At 36.0% G+C, this 21,637-nt stretch overlaps 1 protein-coding gene across 2 annotated transcripts in view; it reads right to left on the bottom strand.

The window, feature by feature from the left end:
• Positions 1 to 5,359: 5,359 nt before the first annotated feature.
• Positions 5,360 to 21,637, bottom strand: part of NUP107 (nucleoporin 107) — a 39,964-nt gene continuing 23,686 nt past the window's right edge. For both annotated transcript variants that reach the window (XM_045184753.3, XM_024576260.3), the window contains exons 13-28: positions 21,405 to 21,495; positions 21,186 to 21,262; positions 19,301 to 19,360; positions 18,301 to 18,446; positions 17,454 to 17,502; positions 12,793 to 12,862; positions 12,366 to 12,484; positions 11,608 to 11,646; positions 10,954 to 11,104; positions 10,338 to 10,450; positions 9,633 to 9,735; positions 9,016 to 9,176; positions 8,112 to 8,237; positions 6,885 to 6,998; positions 6,059 to 6,226; positions 5,360 to 5,719 (exon numbers count right to left, since the gene is read on the bottom strand). In XM_045184753.3, the coding sequence (XP_045040688.2) occupies positions 5,612 to 5,719; positions 6,059 to 6,226; positions 6,885 to 6,998; positions 8,112 to 8,237; positions 9,016 to 9,176; positions 9,633 to 9,735; positions 10,338 to 10,450; positions 10,954 to 11,104; positions 11,608 to 11,646; positions 12,366 to 12,484; positions 12,793 to 12,862; positions 17,454 to 17,502; positions 18,301 to 18,446; positions 19,301 to 19,360; positions 21,186 to 21,262; positions 21,405 to 21,495 (1,695 nt within the window). In that variant the 3' untranslated portion in view covers positions 5,360 to 5,611. The remainder of the gene's footprint in view (positions 5,720 to 6,058; positions 6,227 to 6,884; positions 6,999 to 8,111; positions 8,238 to 9,015; positions 9,177 to 9,632; positions 9,736 to 10,337; positions 10,451 to 10,953; positions 11,105 to 11,607; positions 11,647 to 12,365; positions 12,485 to 12,792; positions 12,863 to 17,453; positions 17,503 to 18,300; positions 18,447 to 19,300; positions 19,361 to 21,185; positions 21,263 to 21,404; positions 21,496 to 21,637) is intronic.

Consider the following 21,637-nt stretch of genomic DNA (forward strand, 5'->3'; position numbering starts at 1 on the left):
CTTTTATTGTTCCAGAAGAGTCCATTTTACTTAAATGTTCTAATATACTTGGTTAGAGTTGTACATAGTATTCTGTATTTTAAATTTATTTCATCTGTTGTTATATCACTTTATTCATTCTAAACATTATGCATTTGGGCTTTGTCCCTTGCTTAGCCTTACCAGTAATTTGTCTATTTTGTGGGGCTTTTCAAAGACTACTTCTACTGATTTTGTTTCATTACTTTTTTCATTCTGACTTCCCCCCCTAATTTCTTGGATAGAATGTTCAGTTTGTTTATTTAAAGGATTTAAAGCTGTGAATTTCCTCCGAGATTAGCTTTGCCCACAGTCCTCAAGACAGTGTAATTCTCATTGTCCTTAATTACTAAGTAGTCTGAGAGTTTTAATTTCCTCTTTGATGTAAAAATTGTTTAAATATTAACAACTGCTTTGTGCAAGGCACTGTATTTGGCCCCTGGTAGATAATGGAGAGTAAATCCAATCCAGACCCTCCCTCATAGAACTTAGTGAGAGAAGACTGGCACTAAACAATTATAAATCATAACAAAAAAATGTTCTGAAGCAACAAAATATGGTCCTGTGAATGTGTAAGAGAACCTGGTCTAAACTTGGGGAGGGACAGGAGGGACAGAGTTTCCCCAAGAAATGACTCATACTAACATTTGAGAATGAGTATGTTTGTTTTTTGAAGGTTTAAATCACCCTTTTTTCCACTACCATTTAGTCCCCTTATACCTCCCTCCCCCAACATGGACAGCAATCACCACACTGTTGTCCATGTCCATGAGTCCTTTTTCCCTTTTGGTTCAATCTCTCCCCTCACAAACCCCTCCCCCACCACTAGCTATCATCTGTCCTCCTTCTATGAGTCTGTCTCTGTTTTGCTGGTTAGTTCAGTTTGTTCATTAGATTCCACAAGTGAATGAAATCATACGGTATTTGTCTTTCTCTGACTGGCTTACTTCACTTCGCATAATGTTCCCCACGTCCATAAATACTGTTGCAAAGAGTAAAATTTTCTTTAGGGTCAAGTAGTATTCCATTGTGTAAATGTCCCATAGTTGTTTTATCTACCATCTACAGATGGACTCTTGGGCTGCTTCCATATCTTAGTGATTGTAAATAACGCTGCAATGAACATGGGGGCGCTTATGTTCTTTCAAGTAAGTGTTTTGGGTCCCTTCGGATATATTCCCAGAAATGGGATCACTGGGTCAAAAGGCAGATCCATTTTTAATTTTTTGAGGTATCTCCACACCGCTTTCCACAGGGGCTGCACCAGACTGTATTCCCACCAACAGTGCAAAAGGGTTCCCCTTTCTCCACATCTTTGTCAGTTTTTTGATTTATTGATGATAGCCGTTCTGACAGGTGTGAGATGGTGTCTCATTGTGGTTTTAATTTGCATCTCTCTGATGATTAGAGATGTTGAGTATCTTTTCATATTGGCCATCTGCCTGTCTTCTTTGGAGAAGTGCCTGTTCAGGTCCTTGGCCCATTTTTTAATTGGGTTTTTATTTTGGTGTTGAGTTTTTTAAAAGTATTTTATAAATTTTGTTTATTAACCCCTTATCAGATGTATCGGCGAATATGTTCTCCCATTCTGTGGGTTTTTATTTTGATGATGTCCCTTTGTTATGCAAAAACTGTTTAGTTTGATGAAGTCCCATTTGTTTATTTTTAATTTTGTTTCCCTTGCCTGGGGAGGTGTATCCAATAAAGTTTCTACGAGCAACGCCCAAGATTTTGCTGCTGTTTTCTTCTAGGATTTTTATGGTTGTGGGTCTAACATTTAAGTCTTTGATCCATTTTGAATTTATTCTTTTTTAAAAAAAGATTTTATTTACTTATTTTTGGAGAGAGGGGAAAGGAAGGAGAGAGGGCAACCTAGGCATGTGCCCTGACTGGGAATTGAACTGGCAACCCTTTGGTTAGCAGGCCTGTGCTAAGTCCACTGAGCTACACCAGTCAGGGCAGAATTTATTCTTGTGTGTGGTATGAGAAGGTCTAGTTTCATTTTTCTGCACTTATCTGCCCAATTTTCCCAATACCATTTATTGAATAAACTATCTTGAGCCCATTGTATGTGTTTTCTTCCTCTTTTGAGTATTGACTGACTATAAAGCTGTGGGTTTATTTCTGGGCTCTCTAATCTGTTCCATTGATCTATGTGTCTGTTTATTAGGCAAAGTGAAAGTCTAGCTTTCTCAACATGGTCTTTCTGATATGCTTTTCTATTATGCCACCAAACCCTACCATTGTACTGTATTGTGTGCCTTTTCCATTGTGTATTTATATTGCCATCCTCCCTTCCAGTTTCAATCTACAGAACCCTACCCGCTCAAAATTTTATGTTTACCCTCACTGCTCCCCAGTTAAGAGCGTAGGTTTTCACTAGCCTATCTTCACTGTCTCTTTGTGAGTATAGACTTGGACTGATAATCTTAGCAAGGATAAGTTCTATTTTTACCATTCCTCTATTTATGTTTGAAAATATTTAAAATATGAGCTCAGATTTGGGTTAGAAGTTAAAAATATCCAGCTAACCCATTTTGACACATTCAACAAGTTCCATGCCCTTCTCACGCCCCAAATAAATGCTAGTTTATAAGAACCAGTGTGTTTCCCAGCGAAGTCCTCCATGTCACCAGGCTAAAAATAATAGTAAATTTAAAAGTCCACTTATTTGCTCTGTTCTTAGTGCAATCTTATTGTCTGTTTCTAACGTATCTATTAGTAATATACATAACTTGATATCATAAAAAAAGTTAAAGCCCTGGCTGGGTAACTCAGTTGGTCAGAGTGTTGTCCCGATATGCCAAGGTTGTGGGTGCGATCCCTGGTCAGGGCACATACAAGAAGCAACTGATGAATGCAGAAATAAGTGGAACAACAGATCAATGTTTCTCTCCCATGCTCCCCCCCCACCCCCCGCCCCGCTCCCTTCCGGTCTTTCAAGGCCTCCCTCAGTCTGACCCCATCTTTGACTCCATCCAGTTTCCCACTGTTCCAGAACCTGTACCTACCATGCTGATTTAGTTGAAGTAGCTTTCTTGACCTCCTTCAACAAAGCACAGGACCCCTAACCCTTACTCTTCCTGAAATGTAATTATCTTACTCTCATTTTCACATGTTGAAAATAGAGGTTCGTTGGTGTCATCTTGCAGCTAAAATGGAGTGAACATAAGATTCAAACCCAGCCCAGATTCAACTCCCTAGAACATTTCCTTCCTTTTCATTATGGAAAAAATGCAAAGTTAGAGAAGTTAAAAAACTTGTGCAAAGTTAAAACAGTGTGGTAAACCCTCCTGTACTCACTCATCACCTGGTTTCATCAACTGCCATTCTTGTTTTGTGTATACCCACTCCCCACCTTTCCACTCAATTTTCAAAAGGTAAACTTGTAAGTCATAAACCCTATGTAGCCCACACCCCTGTTAAGATATAGAACATTTCTATCGCCACACAAAATTCCCTAGGAAAGCCCACCTACCTCCAAGAGGAAGCGATTTTTTTTCACTATATACTTCTAGATCTTCATGTACATAGATCACACAGTATGTGCTCTTTTTGTGTGTAAATTCTTTTGTTGAGTAGATCATTCTTTCCCCTTTATACTCCCGACTAGTATTGTTTTATATGAACATTCCACAATTTGTTTAGCCATTCTCCTATTGACGGAATATGGTATAAAGCAGGGGTCGTTTATTTTCCATATAGATATTCTTTTGTTCTGTCACAATTTATCAAACTCCACCCAAATATTTTATTTTGAAAAAGTTTAAATCTATTGAAAAGTTGGGAGAATAGTATAATAAACACTCTTGTGCACTTTCTATAGATTTACTGGTTAATATTTTGCCATACTTATCTTTGTAGACTTTTATTTTAAAAGCTGAACCATTTCAAAATAAAGTTCAGACTTCATGACCATTCATTTCAAGTATTTCAGCATGCATCTTCTAAGAATAAGGACACTGTACTACCTAGCCACAATACCATTTATCGCACCTAAGAAAATTAATATTAATTCAGTCATCCCAACTAATATGCAATCCATTTTTTTGCTGAAACATCGATAGGAATAGTGTTAAACATGAATATCAATTTGAGAAGGGATATCTTTACCATGCTGTCTTCCAGTTAATGAACAAGGCGTGTCTCTCCATTTATTCTATCATTCTTTGGTTTCTTTCATCAGTATTTCGTAGTTTTCAACATACAAATCCCATATATGTTTTGTTAGATTTACTCTTATCAGTTCATATAGCTCTACCTCACTTTAAAATGGATACATGGAAAGAGATAAAAATTAAAGAGGTTTTGATGAAAAATTATTTCATCTTTGGATCACTTTAGCTAGAATAAAAACAAGGCAGAGTCCATCGTCTCTACACCTCTTCCTACTTGATGCCAAGATGACCGTGTTATGATCAACTACTGCTATCTGCCTTAGGTACAGGACGAGTACCAATATCCATCTCTGATTTAAGCCAGAATGGCTCAGACTCAGCTATTTAGAAATCATCCACTACTTATTCTATTTAAAAATGCAAATTCTATGACCCCACTCCAGGCCTCCTGAGCATAACATCTCTAGAGGTAGCATCTGTAAATATATATTTAACAAATTCCTCGGGAGAGTCAGAAGCTAGTTTCGGTAGTTACTAACCTAGACCGTGTTTTCTATTAGACTCACATTCTCCACTTTTTTCCCACTTATAAATCCTACACTCTAGTCAATGTGGTATACTGGTTGAATCATAAACATGCAGTACTATTTCTCAGCCTCGATCACACTGATGTCCTAATCTGTAGTGCCTCACCCTCTTCTTGTGCTTTATCTTTGCCTTTGCAAATTTAGTGCATTATCCAAACCCCAGCCCAAATGCTACTTCCTCAGAGACCTTTTAGCTGGAAAGAGTTTCTTCCCGCTCAGACTGCTTGTATTTCCTAATGGCATTTACCGGATACATTTATTGTATTTCCCCTACCAGAAGGGCTGCACTCGATTTTACTCATTCCGTTTCAGAGCTCCCTGTGTTCCAGATCCTCCACTCTGTCTTTACATGCTCCACTTTGGTAGCAGGTTTGCTGAATGAGTTAATAAACTAGAAATGTCTTCAAAACAAAGAAAATAATAGCTTGATATTATTTTAGATAACATTCTTCCTATATTCATCTTCTTTTACGTAATATTTAAAAAATACTAAATTTTATGATGAGAAATTTCATACCTGCCTTCAATGTACTTTTCCACCCTCTTCATAATTTTAAGATACCAGAGCACTTATGATCATAGGAAAAATGTAGGATAATAAGAATTTTAATTTTGTTACTACACAACAGAGAAGCCTGGAATTTGTAGGAAAAGAAAATTTTTATTTTTATATAATTTTATTAATAAACACAGGGAAGTACTGATATAATACACTAAAATTTCAGTATCACCATAATATTCTGAGAAGTACAAAATTCAAATGTCTAAGTTTTAAAAACATTTTCCCCCACAATAATTCAAAAGAAAACCCACTAATTACAAATATGTATATTTTACAAAAAGCTCCATTCACCATGGAAATTAGTGAAACTACAAAGAACAGATGATTTATGACTGAATTTCATACCCTAATGGATCAAGTCCCTGGTCTAGGAGCATCAGAGAGGATTCTCTTAACTTCTGTAGCAATTTCCTCAATTCCTCCTTAGAAAACACCTGATTTTTTAAAAAGAGAAAAAAGTTAAAAATAAGAACAAAGAATAAGAACTTATAGTCACCTAATCAACCTGATCGGCTTAACACAAGAAAAAAATGCCCTTTCAATATTTATGTAGCCAGAGACCAGTATGTTAGGATGGTTAGGAGTTTCAAAGCGATTTGTCTGAGCCAATCTATATACTTCTAACTGCTTAGGAAGTATGTATGGGGTTTTTTTGGAGGGGGGGGAGCGGGGGGCGGGGCACAATCATTAAAATGGGATTATTACTTTGAGAAAATCTAAGTAGGGCTAACCAAATCACAAAAATCTAACAGTGCAAACGCTGCAGAACTTACCAGATAGAGTTTGTGGCGCTCAGAGGACACCATGTCTGCTAACTGCAGGCATTCCTGATACTGACCGGTGCTGTGCAATATGGTGTGAAGCAGAAAACACAGCATCGGCAGACAAAGCTTTCTCAGTAAAACCATTTGATGTGTTCTTTCAGGGTCTTCTTCAGCATCCTACACAGACATCAGGCGGTTATCAAATTTTTTAAATGATTACCTTTCAAGCATCCTGTCTGCATCTCTTCTAGGTATAAGCAACCTTTCTATTTCGTGAACTTACAGGATTCTTATTTTGTGTGTTTCTTATGGCATTTAGTACATTCGCAACTGGTGCTCAAACTCGGCTACATGTTAAAGCTCTCTAGGCAAACAAACAAACAAAAAGCCCAGCCCTCCCTTGGACTAATTAAATTAGACACTCTGGGGGTGGAATCCAGTATTTTTTAAAAGCTTCCCAGGTCATTTAAATGGAGAGCTCAGAGGTGAGAGCCACTGCTTTTCATATGTCTTGTTCATGCTACTAAGACTTATCTTTGTATCTTTTAAACTAAATTCAATACATGTATAATTTTTAAAAAAATTTAGGTCCAGAATTTTAAAAAAATTAGATTTTAGCACTCTGAGTGAACATGCTAAATCTGAAGACATAGTTTACCTGAGTAGAATATTCCCATTCTTAGCTGGTATTTTCACTTTAGTCTTAAATTAAGTGATGTTCAGTTATAAGTATAAAGGTTATACAAGAACTATACATGCTCCTATTTAGAGTAAAACAAAAGATTGTTTTGTTGTTGTTTTTTCCTTGTAGCTATAAACAATACACACATCTTACCTCTCTAACATCTACCATCCAGCCTCCATCAACAAACAACAAGACATTATACATTTTTTCCTTCACATCAGCAGTTAGGGCATCCAAATGCCCTTTCCAAATACTGTAATCCATCTGTAAAACAAACATAAGGCAGATATATCATAGACAAAACCACTAAGTAATGTATTTGTAAAGTACAGTCAGGAATATATATGTGGAACATCATTCTAAAACAGCAATTTCTGCCCTGGCCAGTGTGGCTCAGTTGGTTGGAGCGTTGTCCTGTAAACCAAAAGTTTGCAGGTTCAATTCCTGGTCAGGGTACATACCTAGGTTGGGGGTGTATATGAGAAGCAACTGATGCATATTTCTCTCTCACATCAATGTTTCTGTCTCTCCCTCCCTTCTCCTCTCTCTAAAAATCAATAAGTATGTCCTCGGGTGAGGATAAACAAAAACAAAGCCAGCCAGCCTAAAAAAAAGGCAGCGATTTTTAACCTTTTTCATCTCATGGCACACATAAACTAATTACTAAAATTCCGCAGCACACCAAAAAAAAATATTTTTTGCCGATTGGACACACAGGTATAATTTTAACTGACTTACAAAAAAAACAAAAATAATTGCCTACCTTTTTGCTCCAAAGTGACTTTTAAAAAATACTGATGCCTTTATTTGTACGTAAGGATTTCCGGTACCAATAATTAACCAATCAGATGCAACCTTATTATGCGACATGACCAATATGGTACAACACTGTTATGTGCCCTCTACATTTATGGTTCAAGACAAGGCATTCACACTGGAGGGCTATTGTTATGTTGGCCATTGCCATTTTTTTATTTGTCAATATAAGGAAAAAGAAGTCAGTGCCTCTGACTAAATAGTCAGGAATTGCATGTTTTAACAATGCTTGCAGCACACCAGTTGAAAAGCACTCTTCTCAAGTGGTGACATTCAGTCAGCCAAAATAAACATAAACATCAACAGATTGCAGTTAAATAAAACATTAAAATAATAGCTTTTCAAGTGAATACTACTATCATCTGAAGGTATGTTTCAGGTCTGGTTAATTATCTATAGAACACTAACCTAACAGAAGGCTTTTTTTACCCCCCAAAGTAGAACGTTAACAGCAGGATCACCTATTATAATAGGAATACAGTTATTGAAATATGACCTCTTTACATATACGACATGTATTGTTAAAATGCAATAGACAGGTTTCATCTATATTCAACTTACTTCATATTTCTTTTCTTTGTGTTCATGAGCCACTTTCTCAGTAAAAGTTGGTTGAGGTATCAAACTAGGTTTTTGTGGAGCTGAATTCATATGCTTAAACCACTCATTAAAGGTTTCATGGGCTTCCTAATATATAAAAGAAAATAGAAAAATATAAAAAAAGAAATAAAACTTTTCACATATATTCAACAGTTTTTAAAATTCAGTTCTTAGAAATAATTTTGCAGCATCAAGAAATAAAACTTTAATACTTAGCTTTTATGCAAAAAAATCATTGTGAATAAATGGTTTGTCAAGTGGCAAACACCAGCAAGGTCTATACTGTTGTGTTTTCTGGCACCCACTCCTTGCTTAGCACCCTGATCGGATGTGTATCTTCACATTTTCACTCTGTAATGTTATTACTCTGCGATGTACACGTTTACTTGTCTGTTTTTTTAACTGGTCTATCAGTTTCTAGAAGGCAAGGACAGAAAGCCCCCCACAGATTTAGCCCTAGAACCTAGCCCACTGTAATCATTTCATTACTTGTTGAATGGATTTTGAATGAGTATGTTGTTATTTTAGTCATAACAAATAGAGAATATATTGTTTTTCTCAGTTATTAAAAGCAGAAATATTAAAGTCGAGACAAACATCCAAAAAATCTTAAGAAAACCCAAGTTTCAGACGTCACATACACTGCCTGCCACATGAGATGTTCTTGGTTGGTTAGCATTAAATAGAGGTTCAGCTAATGAGGACCAGGTCATGACTTTAGTGCCCTTGTGGGTCAGTCAGTACCACAGTCACAAGCAAGATTAGATAATGGGCCAGTCACCACATTTGGAAACAGTTCAGAGTCTGAGAGTGAATCAGAAAAATCATCATGAAAACAGAACATTTGTTTTCTTTACAAACTCACCAAATAAGCTCTAATGCACAAATGTTCTCTGATAGCATTATCATCTTCGGGAGGAAGTGGACTTTCCATTCCTTGTTCTTCCCACTGATTATAGATTTCTGCTATGGAATCCTGAGGAATTTTCACAAATACTTCTTTTGCAGCTTCGTGCTTTTTTGATGCTGTGAAAAAGATATAAAAATTTTCAATATATGTAGACTTCTGTGCAATGGTTTCTAATGGAGTCTAATCACTGGTGTGCAACTTTTACAGTGAGTGGCAACCACTTCAGGTCCCGTGTGCTTCTGTTAAAGGTCCGGGTGACCTTTCCACCTAATGGCTGGGCTTTTTCCTTATTTCAATGACATAGTCACAAAAGGATTCACTAAATGTAGTTACTTTTACGTACTTCTGCATCTTAAAAAAAAAAAGGATTACCTTTTTCTATGCAAAATTAAGTAGGACATGAAAGTTCACTGTAAATATATTTTATTTCATAACATCAGGTTTGATATAGGAGTGGCTATTTTGTAACCTTCCTTATTGGAAGGGTTAGAAAAACAAACACAAAAAACAAAGTTCAAGAATATATGGACTTGAACAAAAACTTTAAGAAAGAATATAAAAATACAGCATACCCAAGAATTTTCTCATTATCGCATTGCCTTGTTTTAATGCTTCCGCCCTCTGTGCTGGGTCAAACACCAACCAGTCAATTACGTCAATTTTTAAACGGTCCTCCTATTCATTTAATTGAAAAATAAAAGAAAAAGAAACTTAAATTTTATTATTTCCTAAGATATTCTGTAAATTAGTAGAATTAACTTACACCTCCATTTCAGTGAACATCATTTTCCCTCAAGTTATATAAAATTGGAAAGAATCTAGCTTTCCTTAGTTTATTTTCACATTTGATAGCTTTCTATTAAATTACAGAAAAACTTACTGGACTGTGAATCTGGAATTATATATTCTATGTCCCACCAATTTAATCATTGATTCCTTTAAATGTTACTCTAACATTTTTTCTTTCCTGGACAAAACTTTCATTCCTTTCTGAAAATAGGAGTAAATAAACCACATCAGAGTTAGTGACTGACCAAGTATATAGAATAATCTGATAAGCAAAAATCCAATGCTCAGGGATTTTTCTATGAAAGAAGCTTTCTTTAACTTAATACTACTATAAGTAAACCCTTACAAGAGACCTTAAGTTTGCTCCCAATTTTTATAATGTAAAACGTTTGGCTGACAAAGGAAGATTCTTTAAAAAAAAAGCGAAGCCAGAGCATTTTAAGGCAGAAGTTCACCAAAGCCCAACACTCTCCCGTCCCCTCATATACCTCAGTAGTGCCCGTATCCAGGGCCGGGGCCAGGTCATGATGACTGAATTCACCATTATCTCTCTTTCGAATATTCTCAACCACAGTTTTTGTTATAGTAGCAATATCCAAATCTAAAGAATTTTGTGAAGAGACAAAGCAAGAATTAATCGTTCACACTAATATTCTCTAAACAGTCACAATAATTTGGTGTATTTGGGATAATCATTTTTATTTATTTATTTTATTTTATTTATTTTTAGAGAGAGGGGAATGGAGGTTGAGAAAGAGAGGGAGAGAAACATCAATGTGAGAGAGATACATCAATCAGTTGCCTTTTGCACGCGCCCAACTGGCCTGCAACCCAGCCGAGTGCCCTGACTAGGAATTGTACCAGAAATCTTTCAGTTCGCAAGCTGGCACACAATCCACTGAGCCACACCAGCCAGGAAAAAAAGTATAACAAAGTATGAAAGACATTGTTTAAAAAATGCCAAAATTAAAAGAAACATGAGTGAAAGTACATTTTATTCCTAAAACAGAATTTCATTGAAATTCTCTCAAGAGAAATAAGATTTAAAACTAGAAAGATAAATTTTACTAAAGCCCAATAGATGAAGTTCTTAATCATTTTTACCTGCTTCTTTAGCCAGCTCCAGGCAATGGTGACGCTGTTCAAATTCTGTAACACCTTCCAAAAATAATGCATACTGGGCAACAGCTAGGTCTTGAGGCAAATGACAGGTATAAAATGCTACAAGATTTGTGTGTTTCTCATTAATTAAAAGCTAGAAAATAGAAAAAGATCAAAGTATGTCAATAATAAAGCAGTTCAAGGATCAGTGGTACTTTTTAACAATTTATTCAAAATTTCAAACATATTTAGGAGAAATTCAAACAGATTTGTGCTACTAAACAGAATAATTTTACACTCTAAAATATGAACTTATGGCATTAAAAGATCTCAGCCCTGGCTGGTGTGGCTTAGTGGATTGAGCACTGGCCTGCAAATTAAGGATCGGCGGTTTGATTCCCATTCAGGGCACATGTCTGAGTTGTGGCCCAGGTCTCCAATAGCGGGCGTGCAAGAGGCAACCACACATTCATGTTTCACTCCCTTTCTTTCTCCCTCCTTTCCCCTCTCTAAAAAATAAAAAAATAAAATCTTAAAAAAAAAGAAATTAAATTATCTCTGATGAACTTCCTTCTATTGGGTATTAAAAATATGACCATTCTTTTTCATTAAAATAGTAAAAAAAAAAAAAAATTAAATTGTGAATTCTTAGTTTACCTGTATGTATGTCTTTAAAACCTCAATGGAAACTTCTTCCTTCATAGGAAAAAAAGATATAATTCAATTATAAACACAATTGCTTATGTGTACCAGCACTATATCTATAAAAATTTTACTATTAAATTTAATGACTGAATATTTAACATTGAGCAATAACTATATGACAGGCTAAGTGCATAGCACAGCACGCACTGCCTGACTTAACCAGACCATATTCTTTGTGGGTAGTTCCTACTATTGTTCACATATTACAGAGGAAGAAACTAAGACCTATGGAGGTTTTATTTACCCAGAATTACAAACTAGAAGTTGTTGGGTAAGGCTGTGATCCAGGAGTCTTATTCTAAAACCCAAGTTTTTAACTACCGTATCATTCTGCCTTCTACTTAAATTCTAACCAAAATGATATTCATCACTTAGGGAAAAAAGAAAAAGAAAACAAAGGTTTAAAATCTCACACAGAATGTAGTCTAGTTCAGTTAGCTTAGCTGGTTGATTCCCAGTTTGGTAGTAATAAGGATTAAAGTTACAAATTTACTAGAAACCAGAAGAACATAAGCATTCTGCAGCCACACATTAGAACTCTTAACGGGTTACCCACAGTGAGTTATCACTGAGTGACCACGTGAGACTGTATACAAGAGTTCTCACCCCATCAACTACTTCTACAAAACAACAAACAAGCAGTGTGTTCCTGATGATAGGTAAAAAGCACCGGCCTTGCAGAGAAAAGTAAATGGTTCATTTTTGCTTACTTTGGTCTGCAGTCCCAGCGTGCGAAAAAACAAAATGAGATGAGTCATGAAGCGGAGGAGGTGTCCAGGTAGATTATTTCTGCTTTTGGAAAGCCATTTGCTAAACTCATCCATCAAACCTACAAGCCATCAAAGCAAAGATGCAATAATAGGGATAAAAATCAAAAGGAGATAAATATACATTATTAGGAACATCTACCACATCCCTGTAGTGCTGTTCAGTGGCTATCTCATTGTTAACAACCTTCACATAAAACAGACTCTGGATGAAATTCAAGCTTTATAACAAGTAGATGTTATAAATAGGCTAATATTTATAAAGATTAAAAGATAGGGTAAGTCATATGCATTGCTTTGACAACTTTTTACAAAATTACTGTAAGAAAACCAGGAACTCATACAAAGTAAAATAAAATTATAATCTTACCATCAATATCTCCCAGGATAAGGAATTTTTGAACTATGTGATAATGTTCTTGATTCTCTTCCAGAACTCTCTGAAAAAATTTTTACATTTTCCATAAATCTTCTAGTGGTCATTGTGTAGTATGTACTCACTGTTAAACTAAAAACGTCAAGCTTTTGAAGACACATACATAAAGAAAAAGTTGGAAAGGAAGAATCACAGGAAATGAAAGCAAAATAAAATATGGGAAGGATACTGCCTTCGGAATATGCTTAAGACTTACAAATCCAGGACTGAATGGTATCTTTGAAAGCAGAGAACTGTGATAAAACAGTTTAGTCTGTGAATGTCACTAAACTTTAATTTCTTATATTTTACTACTGTTTTCCTTACTACTAATTAGATAATGAGACAATAAAGATTTCAATCAACATGAACAGCCGTGCTTAAAAGCATGCTTTGAGTGTCCGCTTCTGAACATGGCACTGAGAACAATAAAAAGCCATCAAACTAGTGATTCGGCACAGAGTTGAAAAAACCATTTAGAGTAACCTGCAGCTGGACTTCTTACAGCAACTGGTTCATTTTTTTGTCCAATATTTAAAATTCTTATTTAGTTGTCTAAATTTCCCTTCAGCATATATTCTTTTTACATTTGAACCATTGCTTCATCTGGAATTTCTTTTAATACATGGCACGAGGTAGGGATCTAGCTTTGCTTTCTTTCCGGATGAAAAGTCAATTATGCTCACACCATGTATCTAAATAAACCATCCCTTTACCTCTAATATTAAAGGTCACCTCTCTCATCCAGTAAGTTCTCATCTATATTTGGATCTCATATGAACTTTTGAACTTCCCTGATCTCTATATTCCTGTGCCAATTCCATACTGTTTTACTGTATCTCTATATGAAGTTTTATTGTGAAGACAAAAATTCCATAACTATTGTTCTTTTCCAAATTTTCTTGCCATTTATTCTTCTATTTGGAAATTTTCCATCTAGAAATAATCTAAAGCACTAGGATTTTCTGTTAATTTTGCAATGAATGACATTTACATTCAATTTTCCAATCTAGCAATGGGGTATATATTTATTTCTTCATGTTTTCTTCAGGAAGGCTCTCAAACCTTTGGTTAATTTTTATTCCAAGTATCTTAGTCAATAATTTAAATGGAACTTTTGGGGAGGGCTGTATCTTTTTATAACTAGTCGTAACAAGTATAGAAAGGCTATGATACTTTTGCAACTTTTTCTTGAATTTAGATTAACAAATTCTTATTCTAGTAACTCACTAAATTTTGAGGTTCTAGATTACACTTTTATCATATGAAAATGTTCCCTCTTTTCTAATTATCTATTCCTTGACTTTCTTGATTTATTTTCATTAACTGGAATCTCCAAAATAATAAACTGGCAATAAACTCTTGACAGAAAAAGCATTAATTTTCTTATTTTACAAAGAGCTCATTCTACAGTAAGAAAAATATAAAACTCAAGAGAAAATTGGGTAAAAAATCTGAACAGGGACATTCACAGATGGTCAATAAACAAAGGAAAACTTGCGCAGCCCTATGAAGACACAGAAAAATGTGACTAGAACAATGCACTCCTATTTTCTACTTACTCTGATGGACTGACAAAAATTAAAAAGGGTGATATTTGGGACCAGTGAGAATGCAGGGAAATGAACACATTAATAAATTTCTTGCGGGGACTTCCGATCAAGATGGAGGCATAGGTAAACATGGCTTGCCTCCTAGCACAACCATAGCAAAATTTACAACTAAACTACAAAACAACTCTCATCCATAATCCTCAGAAAATTGAGCTGTATGGAAGTCCAATAAGCAAGGAATTAAAGAAGTCACATTCATTCAGACGGGTAGGAGGGGTAGAGATGAGGTGATGCGGAGACATAGAAGGAGTGGTCCCACAACCATGTGTAGTAGGTAAAAATCAGGAGGGATACCTCGACTCAAGGATTCCAGCCACAACCCAGACCACCCAGCGCAGGGTTCCAGTGCCAGAAAGATAAGTCCCCATAACTTCTGGCTAGAAAAACTGGTGGGGGTTGGGGCAGCAGAAGAAACTGCGAGATTCTCAGGGCCCTCCTCTTAAAGGCCCACAACGGACTTAGGACTTACAGACTCACTCCCTTTGGGCTCTAGCACCAGTGGCATATGGGGAGAAGCTGCAATGTTGGGGAGAAGCTGAAATGTCGGGCAAAAGGGCAAAAGTGGGAGGACAGGTCCCTCCTGGACAGAACACCAGAGGCCACGCAGCGACACTGTCCCCTTTCTGAGCCCTCCCCTACACAGAGCAACAGGATAATGACACTGTACCAGAGACTCCATCAACTTGGTTCACACAGGTTGTACTCCCCTGGCGATTACCTGAGGTTCCGCCACGACCACCTTACCAGTGCGCTTTTCTACAATAGGCCAAACTACTAAGACAGGGAGTCCAAGCAACTCTCCCTAACACATAGAAACACAGGGAGGCTGCCAAAATGAGAAACATGGCCCAAACAAAGGAACAGAACTCCAGAAAAAGAACTAAACAAAATGGAGATAAACAATCTATCAGAGGCAAAGTTTGAAACACTGGTTATTACGATGCTCAAGGAACTCACTGAGTACTTCAACAGCATAAAAAAAACCCAGGCAGAAATGAAGGGTAAACTAATTGAAATAAAGAAAGAATTACAGGGAACCAAGAGTGGAGTGGATGAACCAAAAATCAAATCAATGATTTGGAACATAAGGAAGAAACAAAACATTCAATCAGAACAGCAAGAAGAAAAAAGAATCCAAAAAAATAAGGATAGGCTAAGGAGCCTCTGGGACAACTCAAATGTACCAATATTCGAATCATAGAGGAGCCAGAAGGAGAAGAGAAAGAGCAAGAAATTGAAAACGTATTTGAAAAAGTAATGAAAGAAAACTTCCCTAATTTGGTGAAGGAAATAGACATACAAGTCCAGGAAGCACAGAGTCCAAAACAAGTTGGACACAAAGAGACCATACAAAGACACATCATGATTAAAATGCCAAAGTTTAAAGATAAAGAGAGAATCTTAAAAGCAGCAAGAGAAAAGCAGAGTTACCTACAAAGGGGATCCCATAAGACTGTCAGCTGATTTCTCAAAAGAAACTTTACTACAGGTAAGAAGGGACTGAAAAGAAGTATTCGAAGTGCTGAAAAGCAAGGACCTACAACCTGGATTACTCTATCCAGCAAAGCTATCATTTAGAATGGAAGGGCAGATAAAGTGCTTCCTAGACAAGGTAAAGGAGTTCATCATCACTAAGCCATTATTACAGAAAATGTTCAAGGGACTTATTTAAGAAAAAGAAGATCAAAACTATGAACATTAAAATGGCAATAAATTTACAACTATCAACAACTGAATCTAAAAAACAAACTAAGTAAACAAGCAGAACAGACAGAATCATAGATATGAAGATCATTTGGAGGATTATTAGTTGGGGGGGCAGGAGAATGGCAGAAAAGGTGCAGGGATTAAGAAGTACAAATTGGTAGATATAGAATAGAAAGGGGGACGTTAAAAATAGGATAGGAAATGGAGTAGCCCGAAGAACTTATATGCACGATCCAAGGACATGACCAAGGCAGGGACTGCCAGAGAGAATGGGGGGTACCAGGTGGAGGGAAGCAAAGGGGGAAAAATTGGGACAACTGTAATAGCTTAATCAATAAAACATATTAAAATAAATAAATTACTTGTGGGAATATAAAATTATTGCTACAACCAGGTAATTAATTTAATATTCATATACCCTTTACCAGCAACCTCACTTTCAGGAAACCTATCCTAAAGAAAAAGGACTAGTAGACCAATATATGTATCCGTGTGTGTGTGTGTGTGTATACATATACATATATGAAAAATGTTCATTACAGTGCTAGAAACAACTTAAATATCACTAAAAGTGGTCTAATTTAAAAATCATACCTCATTCTACTGAACATTATGTACCTTTTAAAATGAATAACTTAGGTTGCTAACTCTATATCCACTAACTTGGAGTATCATTACATGAAAAAAAATCCAAGTTGTAAAGTAATGTATATTAGTATGAGGAAAACAACAAACCCCCAAATCCTACAACAGAATATCTACATTATTTCTACAATATCTGTAAGGGTATGTATGGAGAAAGATATGGAAGGGTACTTTTCAATATGCTTTATTATCTCAGGGGAACGAGAATAACCATAAAGGTGTTGAGAGGAAATTATTACAAAGGTTTTATTACTGGATTACTGTATTCCAGGGACTTATGCTATTACTTTGGTCATTTAAAAAATTTTAAAGCATATTACTTTAAGAAATGTTAGATTATTTTGAGATCTAGGAAAAGTCTTATTATTTTCCATTATGTGTTTTTATTTTTCAAAAGGGATAAATAAGCTTATATGCATAATATATATTTAGATGAAACCAATCCTAAACCAAAGAAAGAGAAATAATGTATAACTTAAATATGCAATTAGGTCTTTCTTTTCAAATGTCTCTTATTCAGATAATAGGTGAGGAAAAGGGAAAGAACAACAAGGTTTCACTTTTTTTTTTGCCTCCCAGCTACAGTGCACAACAGCATAACATTTACTGTTTCCTATTCAGTTATTATAAAATATTCATATTAATATTTACCTTTTTATCAGTAGCTTGAAGTTCTTCAAAAACCTTTTCTAAGGTCCAACTTCAAAAGAAAGAACAGGACAGGGTTAAAATAATATTAATAATATGAACAATGGATACAAAACAAAACTTTAGAGTAGGAGGTCTGTCCAGAAAGTATCCAGCCATGCACTATAAAAAAGACACGTTTACTGAAGAAGATACCAGATACAATAAACATTGTACACAGGACAATGACACCTCAGTCCCCTTCAAAGTAGGCACCTTGGGACCTCACACAGTTCTCCCAATTGCCATCAGCTGCCCCATCGTCTTTTCCTGAATCTCATCAATGGTCTGAAATATCTTCCTTTTCAAAGGTGATTTTAACATTGGGAACAGCCAGAAGTCACAGGGTGCCAAATGTGGGTTATAGGGGGCCTGAATCACCTGGGTGATTTGATGTTTTACAAAAAAACTCTGCACAACACATGATGCATGAGAAGATGCACTGTCATGATGAAGCTGCCAATCACCAGTTGCCCATAGCTATGGCCTTCTGAATCATCCAAATAGTTTCCGTGCAGTAATGTTCAACCTTAACACAAAATCTGATGCAGATTCATTGCTCTACCTGTTCAGTCATTTTGGATGTGATGGCCACACAGTACACACGGTCACTCAGTGGCGTCTACCACCCCTGCTGACTAGTACAGTGAAGTCGTCATTGTTCATGGATGTGCATTCCAGTCCACTCTCCTTGGCTGTCAGGTTACACCGATGTTGTGTAAACCATTCTCGTCTTATTAACAATGGCTGTATTTTTTCTGGACAGACCTCGTATACTAAAAATCCCCAAAACTAAAACCAACAAACTCACTTTGTTTCCAAATATTCTCTAGGGAGTTCTTCAGTTTCATCCAGAGTTATTACTGACGTCCGGATCTCCTGTTCTACCAGACTGTCCACCATCACTCGGAAGTAGGCCCACACTGTGTCTTCCCAGGTGTCACAGACAGGAAGAAGCTTTTCCCCCATTCCAAAACAGAAACACATAAACATAGTCAACGAAAAAGAAAGTGAAAGCAGTTACATCCATTGATATGGACTATAAAGTACTATAATCACAAAATATTATGGATTATAATGTAAAAATCAAATAACTGATCCACCCCCTGCCAAACCACATCTTCTAAGTTTGAACTATTAAGATTTTGCCACACTGAGTTCACAATAACATCAATTTTCCATGCTGATCTATCACGCAGTTTCAACTAATTACTATAACATATCTCAAAATAGCTGTAAATAGCTGTTAGACAATCCAAACAGTTACTGTGCTTTAGTGATACACTTTTGCATAAAGCTATGCATACTATAGTCATCAATAAATGTATGTTGTAATTAGATTTACAATTTTTAGAAACTAAAGTCTGATTTCATGTATTAAAACATCATTTGGTGTATGGGATACATCATAGTAATAAGCAGCTCAAGTCATTGTTCAATTTCATGATTATCATTGCTATTCTTTTTTTTTAAGATTTTATTTGTTTACTTTGAGAGAGGGGGGAGGGGAAGGAGAAAGAGAGGGAGAGAAACAACAATGTGCAAGAGATACAACGATCTGTCACCTCTTGCATGCCCCAAACAGGGACCTGGCCTGCAACGCAGGCATGTGCCATGACCAAGAACTGAATCCGTGACCCTTCGGCGTGCAGGCCAACAGTCAATCTGCTGAGCCACACCAGCCAGGGCTCATTGCTACTCTTAAAAAGTAACTTAAGTTTATAAAATTTATTATATACAGTTATTAGTATATTTTATGTTTCTGATTTTGTTTCATAGGGAATAAAGAATTATTAAAATAGACTGCTTACCTGTTTGAGATTCCCACTTAAAGCAGCATAAATTGCTCTCTCATATCTATTAAAAAGTTCCTGAAATACAATAAATATAAATAAATTTGGAAAGTCGTTTTTCTTAGTATGTCACTTTTTCCCCATAATCTGAAATTCTGCAATGTCTGCTAAACTGAACTTATTTATTTGATAGTTTCTAAACTTAGCAAAAGATCTAGTGGGGTAATAAGAAGAAAGGATCCCATAGTTTGATGATATATATTCATGCTGAAATCTTCAAGAAAAGTCAAACATCTGAATTTCAAATACAGGGTGAAAGCAGATTGAAGTGTAATGGATTCTTTATTTATAAAAGTCAAATTTTATTTTAGATAGAATTTATACAAGTTTTTTCAGCTACAAAGTTTCTAAATATCTAACAGTATCTGATACTGACTTAAAAAAACCCAAAGCACTTAGAACCTATCATGCATCAGTTTGCATCAAAATCCTAAGTAGAATTAATTATATTCATTAAATTATTCCATTTTACTTCCTGAATCTATAAATGGCACTTTCAGTTTTCTTATTATCCACACAATTTGACTTCAGGGACTCTCAGTATCCAAGTTGTCCTCTGCCTTCTCCAATTACTTGTCCTGACCGTTCTTGCTCCCTTCCTTTTCACTCTCAACATTATGCTAGGACTGGCCCTTAATTACTTAGTGTCTGAATAATTCTGACAAGCTCCTAACTAGTTTCTTGCCCTTTAGTCCGTTCAATTTTAAGCCTATTTTCTACTGCCAAGCTAATCTTAAAATACTGCTGTCATGTGCCCTTGAGGTTGCAATGGTTCACCACTATCTATTAAAAAAAACAAACAAACCACCTCTCATTCTGCAGAGCAGCACTTGCAGATCACCTCTGCCTGTTCATAATTTACCTCTTTCAATCACCTTTTCTGTTACAGTCAGCTCTGTTACAGTGCTTATTTCGAAAATGTGAATTTGTTCCAATGCAACTGATATATCAAGGAACAATCTGAACATAAGGCAAATTTCCCACTTGCTTATGCATAATTTCATCCTCAAGAAACACTAAGTGAATGCAGAAAACTACACCCAGCTGAGCTGGCCACTGAGAAATATATAAAAGTAACACACCTCAAACATCTATCAACTACCTCAATTCATCAGGAGTGTTATAAGCTAAATGAATACACAGCAAGCATTATAATTTTCTATTTGATTTCAGATAACCTCCTTTTACCACTTCACAGTAATTCGTAAGCTGGAATCCTCTGACACCCAATTCTACAAGCAAACTTCAGGTCTCTTTCAAGATAAAGTGCCACACTTATTGTAGTATTTATATATTTCCTAAGCATTTAACAGTGTGAAACTGTTGTTTCTACTGTTTTTATCTTTTCATGTATCACTGAGGGTTTGTGAGTATTGTGCTCTTAACTCCCCCCCCCCCCCCCCCGGCGCAAAGTCCTGTGGGTTTTTGTACAATTTTGCATGCTGCAGTGATTTTTAGGAATGCACAAGTCGCATCATAACCTATGATCCTACCTAGAATTCTTTATTGGCATGCCCAACAGCCCAAATCCTACTAATTTTTATAAGTTCAATTTAATTCTCTTTCCTGGGAACCAGTTTTAGTCCAATGCTTATTCTCAGAATTCACTGGTACCTCCTTTATATTTTTGCCTTATATTAGTGTTTAATTCTGACTACTTAGTGTCTGAATAATTCTGATTAGTAACTCAGTCTGCCAATTCGTATTCCTCAATTTGACTGCAGGTTCTTTGAAAGCAGGCAATTTAGTCTCATACTACTTTCAACACTTCATAGCACCTTCAGCAAGCCTTCAATTAATTAGAGTAAAAATCAGTATTGGTAAATATTTTATTATATCTTACATCTTCTGCCATTCTCCAACAACTTATTTTCCAAATGCATCTATATGGATTCCCTTCAACAGGCTCTAATTCTGCTCCTATAAAACAGTTAAAGAAATCAAATATATAGTTCAAAATGAGATATTTCATTGATTTCTAAACACAAAAGTTATACTTCACAAACACTGGTATTTAGAGCTAAATATTCCCCAACTCTCAGAATAAAATCTACTAAAATACCTCCGTTAACATTAGGGTCGTGATAGAGCTTCCAGCCTTCAAGTGTTGCAGCTCTCCAAGCCTGCCCACAACGTTTACAGAGCCGTTGTGCCTTCGGAAATAAGAAAGAGGAGTTAGTCATATGACGAGTGCAGTGCTGGAAACTTACAGGAAAGTTTAAGCAATGTATGACAGGAGCAGATAACTTATGACAGGTTACAAAGGATGATGGAGGCAACTAGTAATGGCATTTC

This window comes from Desmodus rotundus, chromosome 3 (genome assembly GCF_022682495.2).
Source record: "Desmodus rotundus isolate HL8 chromosome 3, HLdesRot8A.1, whole genome shotgun sequence".
NCBI lineage: Eukaryota > Metazoa > Chordata > Mammalia > Chiroptera > Phyllostomidae > Desmodus > Desmodus rotundus.